A 20,039-nucleotide genomic window follows, 5' to 3' on the forward strand; every position below is an offset into this window, starting at 1 on the left:
CTCGTTCCCTAAACCGAGTGAGCGTGTGTGTGTGATCCAGCACTTCCGAAGGGGCAGAGAGGCAGGAACAGCATCCCCTGGGGCAGGTAAGTGGTGGTGATTGTGCCCCACCACTCCTGCAGCGAGCAGAGCCTCCCACTGAAGCCTCTGTCTTGGCAGGGCTGGCCTGGCAGCCTTCCCAGGCGATGAGTTCTGGATGAGGAAACACAAATGGTTGTCCCCGGCTCTGCAGGGTTAATCTCGGTGCAGATGCACGTGGTGCTTGCTGCCTGTGCCCTCAGCTCCAGCCGGGACGTGCACAGCAAAGGGCTGAGGAGGGAGCTGCAGACCGGGAAAGACGCGCGGCCGCCGCTCCGTGGGTACGCTGGGAAAGTCTCGGAGTGCCCGTGGAGGGAGGATCCGGCACACGCACGTGCGTGCCCACGGATCACACGAGCGAGATGCAGCAGATGAGCTGCCTTGCTCCATTTGTAACCTCCCACTGCTGTTGCACAGACTTTGCGAGGAGGAGAGGGAGCTGAAAATGGAGCTGAAAATTGAAACTTGAGGCTCAGATGCTTGGAGGGGCTCAGAAAACCAGTTCAACCCATCACTCCCCAGAGTTGCAGGAGCTTCTGTGCCTCCTGGGCCCTGCATCTTGCCCTCAAGCTCAGCACAGAGTGAGACTTTCATGCTCCAAACCTTGGAGCAAAAATCATTTTCATTAACTCATTGAGACAAGGAGACATAAAGACACAATTTGATTGCAAAGCACAGGATTACAGTGTGATATGAAGCGAGGAAAGAGAGAGGGAGGAGAAGGAAAAACAACTTGGTCTTTGTTTTTTTTTAATTTGCATCCCTTCAGCTGGCTGAAGGAGAGCTGGGTGAGGACACGGCAGTGCCGTGGTGTGCCCTGGTGGGTAGGATCCAGCCTCCCTTCCTGGCACTGCAGCAGGGATGCTGCATTCAGGACCTTGCTACCTGAAAGCTGGTTTGGATAGTCCCAGGTGGCTCCAGCCTGGCCTCCAACAGGCAGAGAAAGAGGCACTGGTGTGCAGGGAACCACTGGCACTTGCTCTGTGCCCGTGCCCAGGCTGTGGATTTCCTGCCAGCATTCAGCACTTGCTGCTCTGGGTGTTGTCTTTGGGATGTTCCTAACAAAGTCCGTGCTCATGGGGAGTCAGGAGGGGAACAAACCAGGCTCCTCTCCAGCCTGGGACAGCCCACCCCGCTCCTGATCCCAGCTCTCCTTGCAAAGGGTAAGGTGACAATGTGAGGGATGAGGCTCCAGCACCCCTTCAGTCCCTCTGGCTCCTTGCTGAAACTGCTAATTAAAAAGTGCATTTCTTCACGTGATTTTTCTGACGTGAAAACTTTTCCATAAGGAACTGGTCCCGAATCCACCAACTCATTTCACATTCATTTTAAATCTAAGCTTCATATTATGTACTTTCCTCCAGGGCTTGATTATCTTCTCACTAAAAGTTCTGTTGTTCTGGTTTGTGAGACCTATATTTAGCCTTGCCCTAAGGTCTCTGCACCTCTCAGTACATGGCTCAGATGCTGCCACATGAGCTCCTGGGCTTTCCTATTTATTTGAGTCCATTAAGCAAGTTACCACTTCTGTAATATCAAGGGCATTTCCCAGCCATGGGCTGCCTGCAAGCAGTAACTTGTTGCTGCAGCAATGGTCTCCTGGATCTCAGAAGTCATTATTTGGAGAAGGTCTCTTACCTAAACAGTGGCAGATCATATTTAAATAGGGAATCAAGGGCAAAGCCAGACAAGGAGCCTTGTCCCTCTCTATTGTGGTGGAACCTCAAGTCCTCCTTCCCTGTGTTTCCTACACATGTAATAAGTTGCACACCCACTCAGCATATTTTTACATCAAGATACACAAACCAGGCAAAAATGGGAGGGGACTTCATCTACGGAGGGAATTCGGAGGTGCACAGAATACCTGCAATAGTTCTTCAATACACAGGGGGGTGTAAAGAGGTTGTGTGGAGAGAAGGGAAGAGAGAGAAACATCAGAGCAGCTGGCAGAGAAACCCAGTCCTGGTGAGAGTCTCTGGGATGGAGGAGTCTCTCACTGGAGGCTGCAGTGCCCAGGAGCTGAAGATGCATTGCCCCTGGCGGTGCCGTTTGACGCACCCAGGTGTCACCTTCCTGGTGACACATCGCAGTGCCAGGCCAACACTGTCCTTCTGTGGGGCAAGAAGTGCTGCCCCGCTGATCACCAGCTCTCTGCCGGTGCCCTCCTCTGCCAGTGCCACCAGAGGAATCCCCTGGCCCCAGGCAGGGTGGGCAGGGGTGCCCTGCAGAGCCAGGCTCCCCCTGTCTCCTCTACCCCCAGGGGTGTGAAGCCCTCCCAGAGCTGGAGCTGCTGACGAACGTGTTGGATGCAGCCGCCTGTATCCAAGGAATGGGGCGTGCGAGTGGCACGGCGAGCCGGGGACCCACAGGCACCCACACAGAATGATCAGCGGGCAAAAACCTGGGTGCCAAGGCTTGGACTGGAACGTCTGACTGGAAGGCTGGGAGGAAAAAGGGAAGGCTGAATTGTTTGTGGTTTGTTTTCATTCATCATTCCTGCTCGTGTGGGTGGACAAGGAGTGAATGAGTTTCTCGGGGAGGGCAGCAAATAAAAGAGGCACACATTTCCTTGAGGGATGAGTGGCTTTTTTTTCCTTCCTGGAGGCTGGGTGAATATGTCACAAAGGGACTGGAGGGAACCCTAATAGCTTATCTGCCAGGCCAGTGGAACCACCTGCTCTCGATTTTTCTTCGCTTTGATCACAATGTGCCAAGAGATAAAAGAATTTTTGGGATGAGTTTCATCCATCTTGTAAAGTACTGGTTTTGTCTCCCAACAGGAAATGTGCCCAACTTTGCTTTGGAGTGCTGAGCACCTCCCAGAATGACAGTGGGTCAATGCTCCCCCTGCTTGGGGAAGGAGGGGTAGCTGGGTCAGGGTCTCCATGCCATGATGGTTTCTTTCTGGACAGGCAGCCCTACAGCTGCATTCCCTCAGTTCTACCTTCCCCTGCTGGCAGGGGTCTGGGAAGTGCCGTTAACAGGCAGGAGATATGGGAACACAGTGGGACAGGAGGAAGCTGACAGACATGCCATGGCAGTGTTGCTGATGGAGGGCTTCTGAGATGGGTCTTGGTTTCCTTTGGTGCAGCCATGCTGCTCATTGGAGCCTCAGATAGGCAGGCCAGTGGAATAGATGATTTTGGAGGTCACTCTCCATCCCAGTCCTTATCTACCTGGAAGGACTGCCAAGATATGGCTTATTTGACCATGATCCTCTCAACAGCCTGGTGTAGTGCAAGGTGTCCCTGCCCATGGCAGTGGGGAGTGGAATTAGATGATATTTCAGGTATCTTCCAACCCAAACCATTCCATGATTCTGTGGTTAATCAACGTCCAGGTTGGAGTCTCAAACTGAGTGCTGGGCTTTAATATTTCCATATAATTTCTGTGTTCATCATTTATCATCTGCTCTTCTCATTTCACCCGAGGCTGTGGGGGTGTCCCCCTTGGTGCCAGGAGTCTGGTGTGTCCTGGAGAAGGGCTGGCTCCCACCCTGCATGGAAGGTACTGATGTTCTCCACGGGCTACACACCCCCTGCTGCTGGACAGCCCCGAGATGAACAAGCTGAATCCTTGCAGAGGATTTTTCCCCCATTGAGGTGGAGGAAAAAAAATGGCTGCAGTGGATTTGTTGGTGTTTGGGCTTTTGTAAAACACCTGACTGTCACAAGGAAGAAAAGTCCCAGGGGGAAGGAAAACTGTGTTGCCTTGGCTGGGGTGTGAGGGGGGTTGTCTGCTGAGCCTGCCACCTTCCCAACAACAGGGCTTCAGGATCCCTGTAGGGAACCAGGACAGATCTGGTGGTGGAGAGGGCTGGAGGAGGTGGAGGGACACATTTGGAATGCACACATGGTTCTGAGGCTTGCCCCAGCACAGCCCCATGCTGGATAACACCAGGGGATGGAATGAGGCTCTGTCAGAGAGAGGGGTAGGTTAGATATTAGGGAAAGGTTCCTCCACCAGAGGGTGGCTGGGCTCTAGAACAGGTGCCCCAGGGTAGTGGGCAGCAGCCCCAAACCTGTCAGAGCTTTTGGACAACACTTTCAGGCACAGTGTGGGATCACTGGGATGTCCTGCCAGGAGGGCCAGGAGTTGGACTCAGTGATCCTTGTGGGTCCCTTCCAGCTCTGGATATTCTGTGATTCTGTGCTGTGTTCCTCATTATACCAAAAGCCCCACACAGGACCTGCAGGAGCACAACTTCAACCAACACAGAGGAGGCTGAGGGTCTGCAACATGTGGAGGATGCTGAAGAAGTGCAGCTCTCCTGCCTGTGCTGTTGGGGGTCAACATCTCTCCTTGCAGAAGAGCTGCAGTGTTCCCTGAGGTGGGGAGGGGCACTGGGACACTGCCCTGTGTGGCATCAATCACCAGGAAGGGCTCTGTGCCAGGAGCTCCCTTGGCAGAGGGAAACAGAGCCCTGAGAGGTGCTTTGTTTTGCAGGCATCTCTGGGAAATTGCAGGAGGAAAATTAAAGGAGGTAAATGAAAAACCAGCCCCCACAGCATTTACCTGAGGGGTGTAAACCTCTGGTGGTGCTGCTGAATGCTTGGGGTCCTCCAGGCAGGGTGGAATCTGGGCTGAGTTCAGATGCTCCATCTCCCTTTTCAGGATGGAAAATATGGATTTTCACAGCAGGGAGGTAGGGGAGAGGTGGGCTTTGGATAAATTAAAGCAGACCACAGACCTCCTGAGTTATCTTATTAGTCTGTGAATGAGGGTCAAGTCTTTGCAAGGCAACTGAAGTGAGGTATTTTTAAAGTATATTATTTAGGCTCCTTTCTCTCAAATCCAGTGTTCAGGTTGGTCTGGTGACTGCACCCAGAGCTTTGCCTTTTTCATTTCATATGTCAAAATGCCCAAGGACCTACAGAAAAGGATGATTTTACATTTATATGGGAAAAGCAGCATAGAAGAGGGGAAGGGATTTAGTCTTAAACCATTCCCCAAATGATAAGAGAAATGCAAGTATCTCTGGTGATGAAGATCAGTTTACTTCACAAGAGTTAGGCTGAACAAGTAGGAAAAATACTGCTAAAAGGAGATATGGCCAGTGCCCTTTTTTTGAATATAAGTGTTCTGGACTCCAAAATGCTTCACTTTTCAAAGTTACCTCAGAGGCCTCAGGGGTATCTTGCACTGAATTTCTCTCAGTGGTGGAGCCACTGTGTCCCATTGGGAATTCAACCTGAAAAAGAAGATAAGGATTAGCAGCTCAACAGCCTGGACATGAAACTGTCCTTTCTGGTGAGGGGCAGGGCAGAGCAGTGAGCTCCAGATGAAGCTGTGCTATCAGGTATCTCCTACCTTCTCAGGCTGAACCTCTTTTGCTGTTTGAGCAAAACGCTGGGGAAAGGGGAATTTCCACAGAGATTTGTGTAAAAACCAGAGAGAAGTCGGGTGGTTTCCCTGCTCCCCTAAGCAGCTTCCTGAATCCAAAATACTGTTCTTCCCTCTGCCGTGGGAAACACTTCTGGTCCCTTCTGCCTCCACCTGCATTCCTCTGCAGTTTTGCACGGTCACCAATCAGGGGAAAAGAGAAAGCTTTCAGAAACATCTGAAAACACAAAGCCAAGGAGAATCACACTTAGCAAGAGAAAATGTGCTCAAGAAGTAAACGCTCCCTGAGCCCCGCCGCGATCCCACTGCGGGGCTCCCGCTGCACCACGGCCCTGCAAACGGCAGCGCTGCTCGGAGAGCCGCCGGCATTCCCGGGGAGGGGGAAGAGCAGTGGTCCCGGCTGGCAGCGCGGGACCCACGGCTGCAGAGCCCCGGGGGTGTGTGCTGGGGCTGTGCCCTCGCTATCCCACCGCTGGCTCCCGCCCCGAGCCAGGGAAACACGAAGAGAGGCTGTGCCCCGCGCCTGTGCTGGGCTGGGCACAGAGGCTCGGCTCCCTTCCCGTTTTTCTTGATGATTCTGGCTGTGCTATGTTAAATGGAGAGCAAATCCCGATCCTGACATCTGTGCTCCTCTGCTCTCACTGATGGACTCAAAGACCCAGCTCATGCCACCTCTTGGGGCGTGCTGAGGGGTTCCCCTGGGGCTGGAAAGGCCTTTGGGGCAGGGCTGTGTCTCCATTGCAGTCTGTGCCCAAAGCCACCGCCTCGGAGCAGGCTGAGCCCAGCCCTCCCACCAGGTCACCTCCGTGGGATGGGACTATGGCCGCTCCCCTTCAATGCAGAATCTAGTGCAACAACAACCATGAAATCCTCTGCTGCTAATTGAGCATCTCGGATCCCTTCCGTGCTGCCTGGGCAGTGAGACTTCGGGAGTGCAGATGCTTCAGGATCAGCTTTGAAAATAAACCCAAACAAGCACCTTTTGGAGCTTAAAGCGACTCCTCCTGGAAGCCACTGCAGGGAAAAGCACTTGTTTATTAACAAGAGGCAGCAGGAGCAGGGCATGAAAGGCGGCTTTGTCTCCCGGCCAGTGCCGTGCACCGTTTGTCTTTATGTTAATGCCTTTCCTTCAGGTGTGCAGGGAATCTCAAGCACAAATCTCCCAGCTCCATAAAACCATCGGGCAAAGAGGAATCCCCGGCTCCTCGTCCCTGTGCATCGCGGAACCCCCGTGTCACCTGCAGCCGCCCCCAAATGAGCGCATCTTTAGTGGCCTCTGCAGGGGAAAGGGGGGGGGGGGAAATGTGTGTGTTCTGCGAACGCCTGGAGGCCCCTGGAGGGGCTGTCTCCATGGCTAGCGGGAGGCAACGCGGTCTGCCTCCATCTCCGGGGACCCCCAGGGATGCGGGGATCCCCCGCCGCAGCGGGCATCCCCGGGGACGGGGAGTCCCCGGGCAGGGAATCACCTTTCCGGTGGGTGCGGGGGGTCAGCATCCCCGGGGCAGGGTCTGCTGGGGGAGCATCCCGCCTCCTCCCCGCGCCGCGCCGCGCCTCGCCGTGCCAGTGCCGGTGCCGCGCCGCGCCGTGCCGGTGGCGTGCCCCGCCGTGCAGCTCCGTGCCGGTGCCGTGCCGTGCCGTGCCGTGCCGTGCCGTGCCGTGCCGCCCCGCGTCGCGCCGCTCCGCTCCGCCCCGCCGCGCCCGCCGCGCCGCAGCCCCGCAGCCCGGCCCCGCAGCCCGGCCGCCGCCGCAGGGCCGGCGGGCAGCGAGCGGCAGCCGGCGGCATGAGGCGCGACCCGGCGCCCGGCTTCTCCATGCTGCTCTTCGGCGTCTCCCTCGCCTGCTACTCGCCCAACCTCAAGTCGGTGCAGGACCAGGCGTACACGGCGGCGGTGGTGCTGGAGGGCAAGGTGCAGTCCGTGGGCCCCCCCGCCGGCGGCAATGACAGCCGCGGCGCCGGGCCCGCCGGGGGAGTCCTGGTCAAGGTGCTCCACGTGTGGCCCCTCAACAGCGGGGGGCTGCAGCGGGAGCAGCTCATCAGCGTGGGCTCCAAGGCGCCCTGCTTCAAAGTGAAGCGCAACCACCGCTACATCTTCTTCCTCGAGCCCACCGAGGAGCCGCTCGTCTACCACACCGCCTTCGCGCCGCTCGACACCAGCGGCAAGAACCTCAAGCAGGACGTGTCGCGGATCCTCTGCACTGACTGCGGTACGGGCCGCGCCGCGGTGGCGGGGGGCGGCGGGGGCGATGGCGGAGCGGTGGCGGGGGCGGTGGCGGAGCGGCGGCCGGGAGCGCTGGCCCCGCGTCCCGGGCGGCCGCGGGGCGACAGGTCCGTACCCGCCCGGAGCTGGAGGGGGAAGCTGGGCCGGCGATCGACCGCCCCCCCCACCTCTCTCCCGGTGGGCCCCGGGAGCCGCGCCTGCACCGGGGGGAGATGCGATACGATGCGATGCGATACGATGCGATGAGATACGATACGATGAGATGCGATGCGATGTGATGTGATGTGATGTGATGTGATGTGATGTGATGTGATGTGATGTGATGCGATGCGCTCCGCCGGGCCCGGCCGCCGCAGCCGCGCTGCCCCCCATCCCCCTGCCCCGGCTCTCCCCGCTCGCTCGGCTCAAGGTCCCGCAGCCCCGGCCCGGCCCCGCGCCAGCAGCGCAGCCCCGAGCCCGGTGCGGGGAGCGCCCGCAGCCCGCGGCCGCCCGGCGGTGCCGCGCGGGAGCCCCCGGTGTCTCGGCTCGGTCCCAGCGTCCCGGTACCGCTCTCCTCTCCTCCTCGGGGGCCTCGGCCGTGGCAGCCCCGGCCGGGAGAACCACCGGCCTGCGGGGCTCCACTGACTCTGGGTGCGACCCCCGCCCCTGCTGCGGAGAGGGCCGGGCCCGGGATGCGAGGCTAGGGCAGGGGTAGCGCTCCAGGTGTGCCTTAAGAGCCGGGAAGTTTTGCCTCTTCCCAAATAACGGCCTCGAAGGGGGAAGTTGGGTTTTCTTTTGTTCGTTCCGCGCATTTCGGTGTCTCCGGTGGCGGCTCTCGCACGGTGGCTTGTGCTGTTCCTCCAGCACCTCTGGAAATGCGGTTATGAAATGACTTCAACGGGAAGCGCCTGCCGGAGCGTCCCTGCTTTTGTGCCTGGATTTTCCTTGCTGTCCTCTGGCAGGTGAACACCTGTGATGGGCTGGGCGGCGGGGACCGGGCGAGCACAATGCCTGCATTTTCTCAGGGTTCGGATCTGAACTGACAAAAATGCATGCCTGGCCCTCCATCCAGCCTGAATGCTGGATACTGTGTCACAAAATCCGGGGAAGGCCGGTGTTAACCCGGAGAGCTCCGAGTGCCGTACCATGCCCTCAGCAGTGGGTTGAATCCCTCACATTTGGTGTGTTACGAGGATATACAAGGTGCATCTCCGGGGAATCCAGGCTCCCCACTCAATGGCAGCAGGACACATCCTCATCAGGCTAATTGGCCTTTTGCCTCATTAAAAGCACCTACTTTGTCAAGTTATACTCAGCTCTGTAATGACCATATGTGTACTGCTTTGTGGCGGTTGTTTTTGTGTCACTAACTGGATGTTTCTGGGGCAAGCACTCTGCCATTCAGGGCTGATGACCCTGGATTGTCAAAGCCAGACCTGTCTCTTTTTTTAGTTACCCAAGAGATAAATTTAGAAGCTTTTGTTTCCTGGGAGAAAGGTGGAACCATAATATGTTGTTGAGGAAAATGGGCTAGGACTGCATGCGAGAAAACTAATTTGGGAGGCACTAATTTCATGTGCAACTGTATGTGGGCCATTGTGGAAGGAGAGGATTTAGTGAAAGAGCTGTGGCGGAGTTAAGAGGAAGGTAAATGGGGGAATTTATCAGGGCTGTGGTCTCATCGTCAGGGGAAAACACATCAAAAGGTATGTGGCTCTTTTTTTCTCTTTTTTAAATCCAAAAGGATTCCAAACTCGCGTATCTCTGAGCAGCAGGATTTGACTTTAAGGGGAACGGAGGCTTCTCCGTGGCATCCTGGCTCAGGCCCAAAGCGTTAATGTGTGGGCTGATGTAACAACAAGTTAAGGGTTGTCATTCTGCCGTGACACCTTCTTGGAGCTGATGCTTTTGTTTCTGTGTGGCTCTGATGGGCTGACTCGGCTCCCTGGCTGAGGGATGCTGCAGGTTGGTGGGAGCGTTGCCTCAGCAGAGCTTGACGGCAGATTCCAAAGGAAAAATAAAAGCTGGTGGTTGGGAGCTGTCATAGCTGTGGTTTGGTTCCGTGATGGAGAGGAAACAGGAGCCTCATCTTGCTGAATTGGTGGTTCCCCGAGCACTTCATGCTCTGGGTTCAGCTGGGAGGTTACATCTGAAGGTGACATTCCTGGCGGGATCTTCTGATTTGTAGCACTTAAACTGCTGGAAAGGTGTGTGAAGTGGGAAACAAGGCCGTGGTCTACCTTCCTGCTCTGTAGTTTGTGCTGGGAGGGCAGATCTGGAGGGGTGCAGCAGTATTTCCCGCTGCAGATGGGGGCTGTGACAACTCCAGAGCTGGCAGGGGGTGGATGTCCAGGCACAGCATGTGTTCCGAGGGACAGCTGGGCTGCAGCTGAGTGAGGGATGTTACAGAGCTGGGGGACAGATGTTGGAGTCACTTCTGAGCGGGAGGGGGGGACCCTGTGGCTCTGATCACTCCAATCCTCCCGCTCCCAAAGATGGAGGCCTCGCAGGACCATCTTCTCCCTGCTCTGGCTCTGTGCCTGGGTCTGTTTTCCAGTGATTCATCCCCTTCTCACTGGCTAAGATGCTGTGTGTCTCCTGCTCTTGCTGCTTGCCGAGGTCCGGGATGCGATGTAGGATTAGACCTGTCACTGGAGAATCCGTGTCTCTCTCCGAGGAACAGTCTCTGATGCTTCCACAGCTCACTTGGTGGACACAAAGAGGGTGCTGAGGCTCTGCAAGGGACCCAGACCCTCTCTGGGCAGAGCCAGGTGGGCTGGAGGTGAGGGGAGGGTGGCATGGGGTGTGGGAGGCAGAACAGGAGTGCTGGTCTGTTCATCTGGTGTGCGTGGGGATCTGGCCTGGGCTGTTTTGTGTGTGCCCCCTGAGCAGAGATCCAGGGAGGGGGATTCTTGCTTTGGCCATCCCACTGCTGAGCAGGCTCCAAAAACTGGAACTTCCCCACCTGCAAACCTCTGTGCAACCTCTGCAGCTCTACCCAGCCATGGGTTTGCATCCCCCTGGCACACAGGGAGCAGCTTTTCCCTGGGCCCACCATCCTGCGAGTCTCACCACCTACTTGCCCATCCTAAAACCTCTTCTGCACTGGGAGTATTATTGGTTTTTTTTTCATACTGTTATATAACGATTCCTGTTATTGCTTCTCCTCCTGTCTCTTTTCTTTATATCTTTTAGCTCCTTAATTTTGGATGGTCTCATATCTGCTTTGTGCCTACATGCACAGATCAAGGAGGAGGAAATAGGTGCAAGACACAGTGCTGGCTCTCACTGGTGTGGGAGCTGGAGGCATTATCCCCGCTGGGACCACTCCTGATCTGAATCCAGAAAAGGGATTGAGGCCCTGGCCCTCCTGGTCTTTAAGGGTCGCTTGTGTCAGCACCTGCCTCCTAATCTGGATGAGTTCACGCTTTCTGTGCAAAAGGTGTATGTGCAGATATTTTGTACATGAGAGAGAGGATTTAACCTGTCTGGGCTCTGAGTTCTGCTTTCACAGAGGAACAAACGTTTTCCTGCCTCCATATGCAGGGAGTTGCAAAGTAGCTTTAATTAGAGCTTGTGCGTCTCCTGAAGCACCTCACCGAAAACGCTGCTGAGCTCCAGGACAAGGTCTGTGACTCGCCTGTAGGATTAGCTAGCTTAGCCTGGGCAGGTAATCTGGTGGTGGCAGATCCCTGGGAGGATTTGCAGGCAGAGGACCTGTTGTTGCAGCAGGTACTTCTGGTGAGATGAGTTATTTATTTTTTTTTTCCAGTCCGAAGGTGCCTTGGTCCCAGTGGGAATCAGGAAAGTGCTGGGGCTGTGGCACTGGCCTCAGTGGCCCCATGATGCTGGGAGCTGTTTATCTGCTGATCCTGGAGCCAGGTTGGTTAGAGCTGGCCTGCAAAGGGAGGGAGCCCGGATTTTGAAGTGCCCGCTGGAAAATACAGCCCTCTGGATTACAGTGTAGGTGTTGCTGCCTGAAATAGCATTGGCAACTTTGGGCCATCAGCTCATGCAAAAATATCCCTCTCTACTATCCTGCAGATCATCGGGCTCACTCCAAGCCAGGCAGGCAGAGGGGGGGGGTGTGGGTGGGCTCCAGCCGCTGGTGACAGTGCTTCCTCTCCATCCCAGGACAGCTGTGGAGCAGGGAGCAGCAAAGCTGGATCTTCTCACGTGCCACCTTGCTAATTAGAGCTGTCTGAAACTATTTCTCACCACCTTCAGAAAATCACACTTCCCTGGGTTCGCAGAAGAGTGAAAACTTGCTTCCTTCTTGCCTTGGGTTTCTGCAGATGGGGAGCGGTCACTGCGCTGCAGAGAGCTTTGACCCCTCGCAAGGACAGCACATTTCTGGGAGCTCTCTCAAATCCTCTCATGCAGGATTTGGTCTGGAGTGGACCTGGGATGGCTGGGTCCTTGTGGCCAGGTCAGCTCCTCATCTCCCAGACAAGTTAGCCAGGATCTGGCAGCTGGAACTTTACTGGGCTGGTGCTGCAGCTCCAAGTGACTTCAGTGGTACCTGACACAGTGGAGGTTGTCCCCTCCCATGCACGTGTTGTGTGCAGAGCAAAGCCCGGCTAGTTTCTCAGTCCCCCCTTCAGAAACGTTTGACTAAATAAAGCATCTCCCTGAGGATCTCTGTGAGTAAGAGGAGACTTAAACGGCTCCTGAGTAATCCCAGCAGTGCTGAATTCTCTATCTAGGGTTGCTCCATGCCCAAACCCTGGTCCCAGCTGCTGCTTGGTGGCTCTTTGTGCTCTGCCAGCTTGCCCTGAGGCAGAACGCCCTTTCTAAATCATGGGTGACACCTTGACTTGGGTTTGGATCTGGATCAGAAACTGGTGCATGCCTGGAAGCACAGAGGCAATAAACTCCATCACTGGGCAAAAAGGAGCCATGCTCTGCTGCATCTGAGCTCCCTGCTGCATTTGGGCTGTGTAAGGCAAAACACACCGTGGTCACCAGGGCCTTGAGCCTTCAAGCACTTGGCACACCCCAAAATCTGCTGCCAAGTGCCTCAAGGGGTCAGTTCTGGTATTGTGCTGCTGGGCTGAGGGTGCCTCTCCTGGCAGACTGGAGGGGTAGCCAGTTCCTGGGCACATGTGATGTGGCTCCTGCGAGGAGCGGCTGCTCCTTTGCCAGGTTTAGGGCACTCGATGCTGGTGCTGAAGATGCCTCATCTCCATTCCCCTCCTGAGTCACTGCATGGCACCACTGAGCATAGAGGAGGGCCGTGTTGCCCTGGCATGGACTTTGGTCTTCCCCAGGTGAGTTGTGCAGGTGTCCATGTGGACACAGTGGGAAGGCTGGAGCTGAGCAGCGCTCCCGGCCGGGAGGAGCTCCGGGAGACAGATCCAGTGGTGGGCAGCAGGTTTGCGAGGCTGAGAGCCCCTGGGCCGCTCTGGTCGTCTGAGGAACTCTGCCTGCAAGGGAGCAAACAAAGTGCTGGGAGGTGATGAAGTGCCTCCCCTGAGCCGGGAGGTGCCAGCGCTGTCTGGCAGCTCCTGTCAGTGCTCCCCGTGCCTGCCCCGTGCTCCCTTCAGGGCGTGCTCGGTGCTCGCCGTGCCGGGCCGGTGGGAGCTGGGCTGGGGGTAGCAGAGGTGTCAGTACAACCTTCTCTCTCTGCCCTCCCTGCTTGCTCAGTGGAGGCTTCCAGGATGTGAGCACACCCCCTCCCCGACTGCTGCTCCTCTCTGTCGTGCCCAAGCGGTGCTGTTTGAAGGAGAAGGCTCTGCCCCGCTCCCCGGTGGGGTGTTCTCTGTGCTGTGAGTCGCTCTGTCCGGTGCAGATGGCGAAGGACGCCTGTCCTCGGCGGGGGCTCGGCGGACGCGTGCGGCGAGGGGAGGCTCTGGAGGAAGCTCATCTCCTTGGCAACTTTGGCAGCCAGGCGTCTGCTCGCCTACTGAATTGGGTGTGGAGCGGGCGAACTCCTGAAGGGTGCCAGCATCTCTCAGCACTTACCTTCTCTGGTCTGGGGGGAGGTGGAGATGTCTGCCAACCGCTCAAAATTTTGGGGGCAGAGTGCTGAGCCTGCACGGGTAGGCTAAAGATCAGAGGGAGGATGAATCACTGTGCTGCTCTTTCTCTGCTGAATGACCGTGCTCCCAGAGCTTGGCTGCTGCAGCTCAGGGCTGGGCTGTGCTGCAAAGCCTGGGCTGAAGGGCCAGTGAAACTGCTGTCATTGAATTCCCACGGTCCAGCTCCATCCTGGATAAGATGCTGACTGGTCTGAAGGATGGGAAATGTGAGGTTCCCCAGAAGATGGGGTGCTAGAGGGGAGCAGGTGATTTGCAGCTTGAATGAAAATAAGATGTATAACTCCAGGCAGAGAAAGATCAGATGTGGTCAGGTAGGGGGAGGATCACCTCTGTGCTGGAGGATTTGGGGAGAAGTTTATATGGAAGTCACAGCAAACAGCACTGAAGCTGTTTGGGGAGGGGAAAGTTTGTATTAGGGAAGAAAAAGTAAGTGAGACAAGAAGAGGTGCAGTGGGTTGGAGGAGGGCTGGAGGTGCTGCCTTGGAGGCCCAGGGCACTGCTCTTCCAGGGTTTGTGTCTGTGCTTGGCATTGCTGGATGATTGCTTGTGTCGGGAAATCCTCTCTGGTCTTCTTGCTTTTCCTGTCTTGGAATGTTCCCTCAAGCAATCACACCCTTAAGTCACCTCTGCAGTCCAAACTATGGCCAAGGGTGACCTTCCAGAAGTCCTCCCTGGTATGAATCAAGGGTTGGAACTGGACTGGGCCTCATGGTGGGGGCATGGGATGAGCATGGCCCCAGCTGGTATGGCATCTGAGGGTGGAGCAGGGTGGGCTGATGGGATGATGTGTGTAGAAAAGAGGTCAGAAGAAGACAGTGGTCCTGAAAAGGCTGTGAGAAGTGCAAACCAGAGGTATCTGCCATCACCTTGTCCCTGGTGACCTGGTCTGGAGCTGGGTGAGAGCTGCCAGCCACAGATACCCATCAGGAATGACCCTGGCATGGATGACCACCTTGCAGGCAGGCAGGAGAGCCTGCTCAGAGGGTCTGAGACCAGGGGCTTGGTGGGTCCATTCTGTTGTCTGGTGTTGTAGCTCAGGTTCCAGGTCCTTCTGCTCACAGCATCTCTCCCTGGCTTGGGCAGTCTTCTAAGTTCTCTTGGATGGAGTTTGTGGCCACAGCAATTCTCTCTGGTCCCCACACCTGCCCCTTACCCATTGCCTGCAGCAGGACAGTGCCATCCTTTCCTGTATTCCTGCCACTTACTGTTTGCTGGCCCGTGGAGGGCAACTGAGTTCATCCCTGCAGGCTGGAGCATGTGCCCTGGTTTTGCAGGAATACCTCATCGTTGGTGGCCTCCTGGAGCAGAGCTGGCTGCTGCTGTCTCTGGACACAGCATCTCTCTGGCATGGGACATATGTGCCTGATGAGCAGGGACAGGCCACTCTAGTGACAGAGCTGCTCAGCTCCCACCCTGCTGACCCCCCTCTCTCCCTGTCCTGGTGTGAGGGGACTGTCCTTTGCCCTCTTAATGAAGGTGAGGACTCTGGGAAAGCCTTCCCAAAGGGTTTACGTGATGGAAATGAGCCTGTGGGATCTGTAGGTGGGAGCAGGACCCCAGGGCTGATGGAGAGCAGATTTTGGACGTGATGGTTTTCTAGGGCAGGTCTAGATGGGCAGTGCTGTGCCTGATGGCTTTTGGAAAAGCTGAGGAGGATGGGAATGCTTTGCAGAGCCTGTGGAAGGACGCACTGTACTACTTAGTGGGAGAGCTCATCAGGTCCTGCCAATTTGGGGTCGGAAGGCAGGTATTTGCATTCATTATAATCCATCACTGCTCGTCCGCTTTCCATAATGGGTCAGTAATGATGAAACTCTGTTCAGGATCCTCTCGGTGGTCTCAGGGCAGGCAGATGGCTTGGCAGGAGGGAGGGGACTGGAATTAGGTCTGCTTTCTGGGCTGCCTCAAAGTTGGCAGCGATGCACCAGCCCTGGCTGCTGCCCTGGCCGGAGTCTGTCCCCGCCGGACCTTGGCTCCCTGCGGCCGCTTCTGCTGCTCGGGGACAAGCCAAGGGGGGTCAGCATCAGGCATGGCCTCTGCCAGTGTGGTGTGGCCTTTCCCATCATGCAGAGATGTGTGAGTGTGTGGAGGATGATTATCAACATGTTCATTAGCCTTGGAAACATGACAGGGAGCATGAGGGGGCTGCCAGGGTGCTTTGCCTGGGGGTTGGATATTCCACAGGGGTCCATGGGATGGTAGTAACAGCAGTGATGGGAGAGGGTGCCTCTGGTCCTTGTCTTGATCTGCTGTTCTGGGTGTTCCCTCCTTCCCCCTCCACTCCTCTGTTCTTCCTCAACTGCCTTCTGTGTGTCTTGGTGCAGAGGAGAGGAGTGGGGACGTGAGTGGCTGGGTCTCCCCATGGCTCTCTCAGTGAGGCTGACAGGGCTTCTGGGAGCCCAGCTGAAGTCACCAGCATCCTCGGGATGATCCACTGCCATGTAGGGTCTCAGCCACCTTCTCCCTATATCCCTGTCTTCTGAACCTGGCTGCCAGTTTGGCTCAGCCTGGAGTTCCATGGGGAGCTGCCTTCTGAGGCTGGTGGGATCTAGAGAACATTAGAGCCTCTTCTCATGTGTCCATGAGACACTGCTGCCTGCCCAGGCTGGAATGAAGCAGAGATTCCTGTCCTGGGGGAGACTGGTATGGTGGGTTGCCATCTGCCAGCTTTGAGGAGACCTGGAGAGCCTTTCTTACAGGGCTGGAGAACCTGAGTCTCACAGATACATCCCCAAATCTGCAGAGCTGAGGCAGCAGGAGGGATCTGAAGGAGTTTCCCTGCCAGGTCGTTCCTGCAGCTCCAGACTTGGCTTAGCACTCTCCATGCAGGAGGAGGCAGTGCCCATTCCAGCATCCACACACTCAGCCCTGTTGATGGGGCAGACATCAAATAAGTGTTCCACCAGCCAATGCTGCCCTGACCTTGAACGCTCCCAGAAAGATGCCTTGGTGCCAGGAAATGGGGCTGCAGCCGGGGTGGAGGTCTGGGATACACCGGGATTGCTCTTCTCTGGCTCTTTCTGCCTAGGCTGGTGATTCAAGCTGGACCTCCTGGCACTGGGAACACAAGAGGCTGGGTGGCTGTTGGTCTGTAGGATGGCTGTTGTTCCTTCTTGGACGTTCAGGCACAACAGCAACAGCGAGCTCTGGCAAAGGCTGCAGGACCCCCAGGCCAGATGATGCCCAGATGGGGTTACAGGCAAGGTATTCTGGTGTATTTGGGAGGCTCAGATCCAGCTGAGATCCTGGGACAGGCCCTCAGAGTTTTGGGCACTGGGTAGGGCATAGCAAGAGATGCAGAATGGTTTGGATGGGAATTAAGGATTATCCTATACCTACAAGAACTGGGGTGGTGGGAGGCAGCAGACGTGGGGTCACCCAAAGAAGCTCCTTCCTCACACACTCACTGCAGGGCAGAGCTGGGACACAGGGAGGAGGGATCAGGGGTGCTCCCCGAGGCCATGACTGTGTGCACAGCATGGTTGGGGCACAATTGCTGATTCTACAGATCCCCAAGTGCCTCAGCTGTCAGAAGGGGTGGGATGCAGTGGGAGAGGCACAGCACGGGCTGAGGCAGTGCTGGGGTTTAGCCCCAGGAGGGGGGCAGTGACACCCCCTCCATTTAGAGATCAGTAATTCCTCTGTGGAGCCTGATCTCCATCACCCAGACCATGCTCCAGAGAAGAAGCTTTGGGGAATATGCAGCCCCTTTCCAGTATATGGGCACTGTGTGTGGGGGCTGCTCTCAGCCCCATGTTGGTGCAGGTGTGCTGGGCTCACTCTGCAGACAGGGGTGTTTGTGTGACTTTGTGCTCTGGAGGGAACTGATGCAGGCACAGGGGCTGTGCTTGGACACTTGGTTCAGGTCCCATCTGTGCCACTGATCACAGGAAAGCTTCTTAGCATCCTCATGCTGTGATTCCCTGCCTGGCAAGCAGGAGGGATGCTGCTCTCGCTGCTTTGCACGCTCTGCTCAGGAAACTGGCCGTGTGCTGGGTTCCCATCAGTGTATCAGCACCAGAAATCTCCAGAAATGGAAATGAAACCCTGCCCTCCCTCCAGTGCCTGTCACTGATGGCCCTCAGAACCGTCCATGCTCCTGGGTGCAGGGCTGTCCCCGTGCCAGCTGGCCCTCCCGGGGGTGGCTATAAGAGAGGCAGACCCTGCAGGGCTCTGTGCAGCTGGGGAGGATCTGAGTGGGTGTCTGGGGGTGGAGGGCACCTGGCTTGTTGCTGGAAAGGATCTGCAAGGGACCTGCCTGGTATCAGCCAGCAGGGAGCTATCTCTCCTCAGTGGCCATCTCTCTCCAGGTGTTTTCTCGCCAGGCTCGGCTCCCAGCAGTGTTAGATCCACAAGGGCGGGAACCTGCATTCCCCAAACCTGCCTCTGATCCGCAGCAGCACTCTCCGCCTGTGTGGGGGAGCCGTGACGTGTGAGGAGATGATTTCTGTCAGTCCACTGCTGGTGACATGCCGGCTTCTGGCATCCAGGCTGTTTTCCTGGTGCTCAGCACTAGCTGGGAGTACTGGCGGCAGGCACGGATCCCCGAGGGCACTTGATGCTGCATGGTGGTGTGGATAGAGGATTTCCCAAGCTGTTAGAGGGCTGAGCAGCTCTGTGGTGCTCGCTGTGATGAAGGATGCTGGGGAGAGGCAGGAGGAGCGGCTGCTCTGCTGGTGCTTGCGAACTTCTGTAGCTGCTGCACAGAGCTGAGAGATCAGGGTTGTGTCCTGTGGCTTGAAACGATCCTTAGAGCCGCAATCAGGACCCATTCCCCAAGTCCTCTGGGATGCCACGTGCCAGCATGGGTCACTGGGAGGTGATCCAAGCCCATCCAGGCAGGGGTTTGTTGGCATGTTTACTTCTGCAGGCTCTTCCCAGGGAGAGGACAGACAACTGCACTGTCTGCCCGTGCTGAGCCAGCGAATCCAGGAGCCCTCCTGCCTCGGGTTGCAGACGGCTCCAGGCCTCTCCTTCCTGCCTGAGCACTGCAGGCTGGATCACCTTCTGCTCCAGTGTCATCAGGGCAAGAGCAGGGAGCCCAGAGCTGTCACACCGGGACAGTGCAGGCGCAGGGAAGCGGAGGGAATCCTGCCTGCAGTGGGATTCTCCTGTAGAGAAAACGCCTGACCTTGCCAAGAATGCACGTGCCATCACTGTGACCAGGCAGGTAACTGGGAACTAAACCATGGCCCTTGCAGGAAGGAGGCTCTGGATGTTTCTTTGAGCAGGGAGCAAAAACACCTTCCTGTGACACTGGCTGACAGCCAGTGGGACAAGCAAACCTCATATTTACATGTTAAAGCGTCCAGGAGAGGAGCTGGTAACTCCCAAACCATAAATACATGGAGAGGGTTCTGGCTTCAGCAGGGCAGATGGGCACACTGGAAAGTGCATTAGGAAGCTGTGACCTTTTTAAACCTTCCTGGCTGTGGTTTTCCTGCACATCAGCCTGGTTTTTGGCTGATGCCAAGAGCTCTGGGCGGCTGCAGGACCACAACTGCCTGTTGCCCGTGTTGGATGTTGTCTGGCTGCATGGGATGCAAGGTTGCTGGTGGCAGCAGGAGCTCCTGGGGCTGGAGGTGGCTCCTCAAGTCATGGTAGTGGATAGAGAGGGCTCGTGCTGCCCTCTGCTCTGGATGCTGGGGAGATGGTGCTGTGTGTGGTCTGGTGTGGGTCAGCACCTCTGAGAGAGGTCACTTAGTCCCTGCCCTAGCATAGGTGCCTGCAGGGCTTGTGTCTGGGAAGAGGGGTGCTGAGGCCTTGTGGATAGGGCTGATCTCCATCTGGGATGGTTCCTTATGTTGCAGAAGATTTACTGAAAGCACGGTGTGGACCTGCTGGGGGGGATGCTTTGCTGAGTTTCCCTTCCCATCGTCTCTTTTGTAACTGAGTGCCCTTTCCCATCACTGAGCCTTCAGGGAATTTCCCAACCCTCAGGCTGTGTCCCAGAGCCAGGAGAGCAGCACTAGCCCTTTCCTTCTCTGGGTAGGCAATAAAGTCCTTGATGCTTCACCTCCTGTGTTTGTGGGGTGTCAGGTTAGACCCAACCTGGAGCACAGCTGAGCTCTGCCAAGGCTCCAATTCCGACCCAAAGAGGCTGCAGAGCTCAAGTTGTCTCATCCCACTGTTTATTAAGTGGGTCAGCCCAGGGCCCTTTCCAGAGGTCCCAGCAGTGTGGTCAGAGCTGGCAGTGGAGCTGCTGCTGTGCCTCCTTTGGGCTGAGGGTGTGAGGAGCAGGGTCAGAGATGCCCCACTGGGCAGTGGCCCTGCCAGCTCTGCTCCCTGCTGTCACCAGAGGTGGAATCTCGTGCCGTGGCACAGATCCAGGCATGGCACACCTGCAGCCAGGCTGGAGACGAAAAAGAGTGGTCATGGG

At 56.5% G+C, this 20,039-nt stretch overlaps 1 protein-coding gene and 1 long non-coding RNA gene across 4 annotated transcripts in view; one reads left to right on the top strand and one right to left on the bottom strand.

Moving 5' to 3' along the window:
- Nucleotides 1–5,054: 5,054 nt before the first annotated feature.
- Nucleotides 5,055–6,976, bottom strand: LOC126638307 (uncharacterized). The gene is made up of 3 exons (XR_007628581.1): nucleotides 6,888–6,976; nucleotides 5,389–5,638; nucleotides 5,055–5,269 (listed from the first exon to the last, which is right to left on the bottom strand). It is a non-coding gene; the product is annotated as an uncharacterized LOC126638307 (long non-coding RNA).
- Nucleotides 6,977–7,187: 211 nt separating this feature from the next.
- NRG2 (neuregulin 2) overlaps nucleotides 7,188–20,039 on the top strand; it is a 158,851-nt gene continuing 145,999 nt past the window's right edge. For 2 of the 3 annotated variants that reach the window (XM_050312047.1, XM_050312048.1), the window contains exon 1: nucleotides 7,188–7,626. In XM_050312047.1, coding sequence (XP_050168004.1) covers nucleotides 7,203–7,626 — 424 coding nt within the window. In that variant the 5' untranslated portion in view covers nucleotides 7,188–7,202. The remainder of the gene's footprint in view (nucleotides 7,627–20,039) is intronic. The other variant, XM_050312046.1, reaches the window with a different exon arrangement.

Source organism: Myiozetetes cayanensis, unplaced genomic scaffold, assembly GCF_022539395.1.
Source record: "Myiozetetes cayanensis isolate MyiCay16 unplaced genomic scaffold, myiCay2020 scf17, whole genome shotgun sequence".
Lineage (NCBI taxonomy): Eukaryota > Metazoa > Chordata > Aves > Passeriformes > Tyrannidae > Myiozetetes > Myiozetetes cayanensis.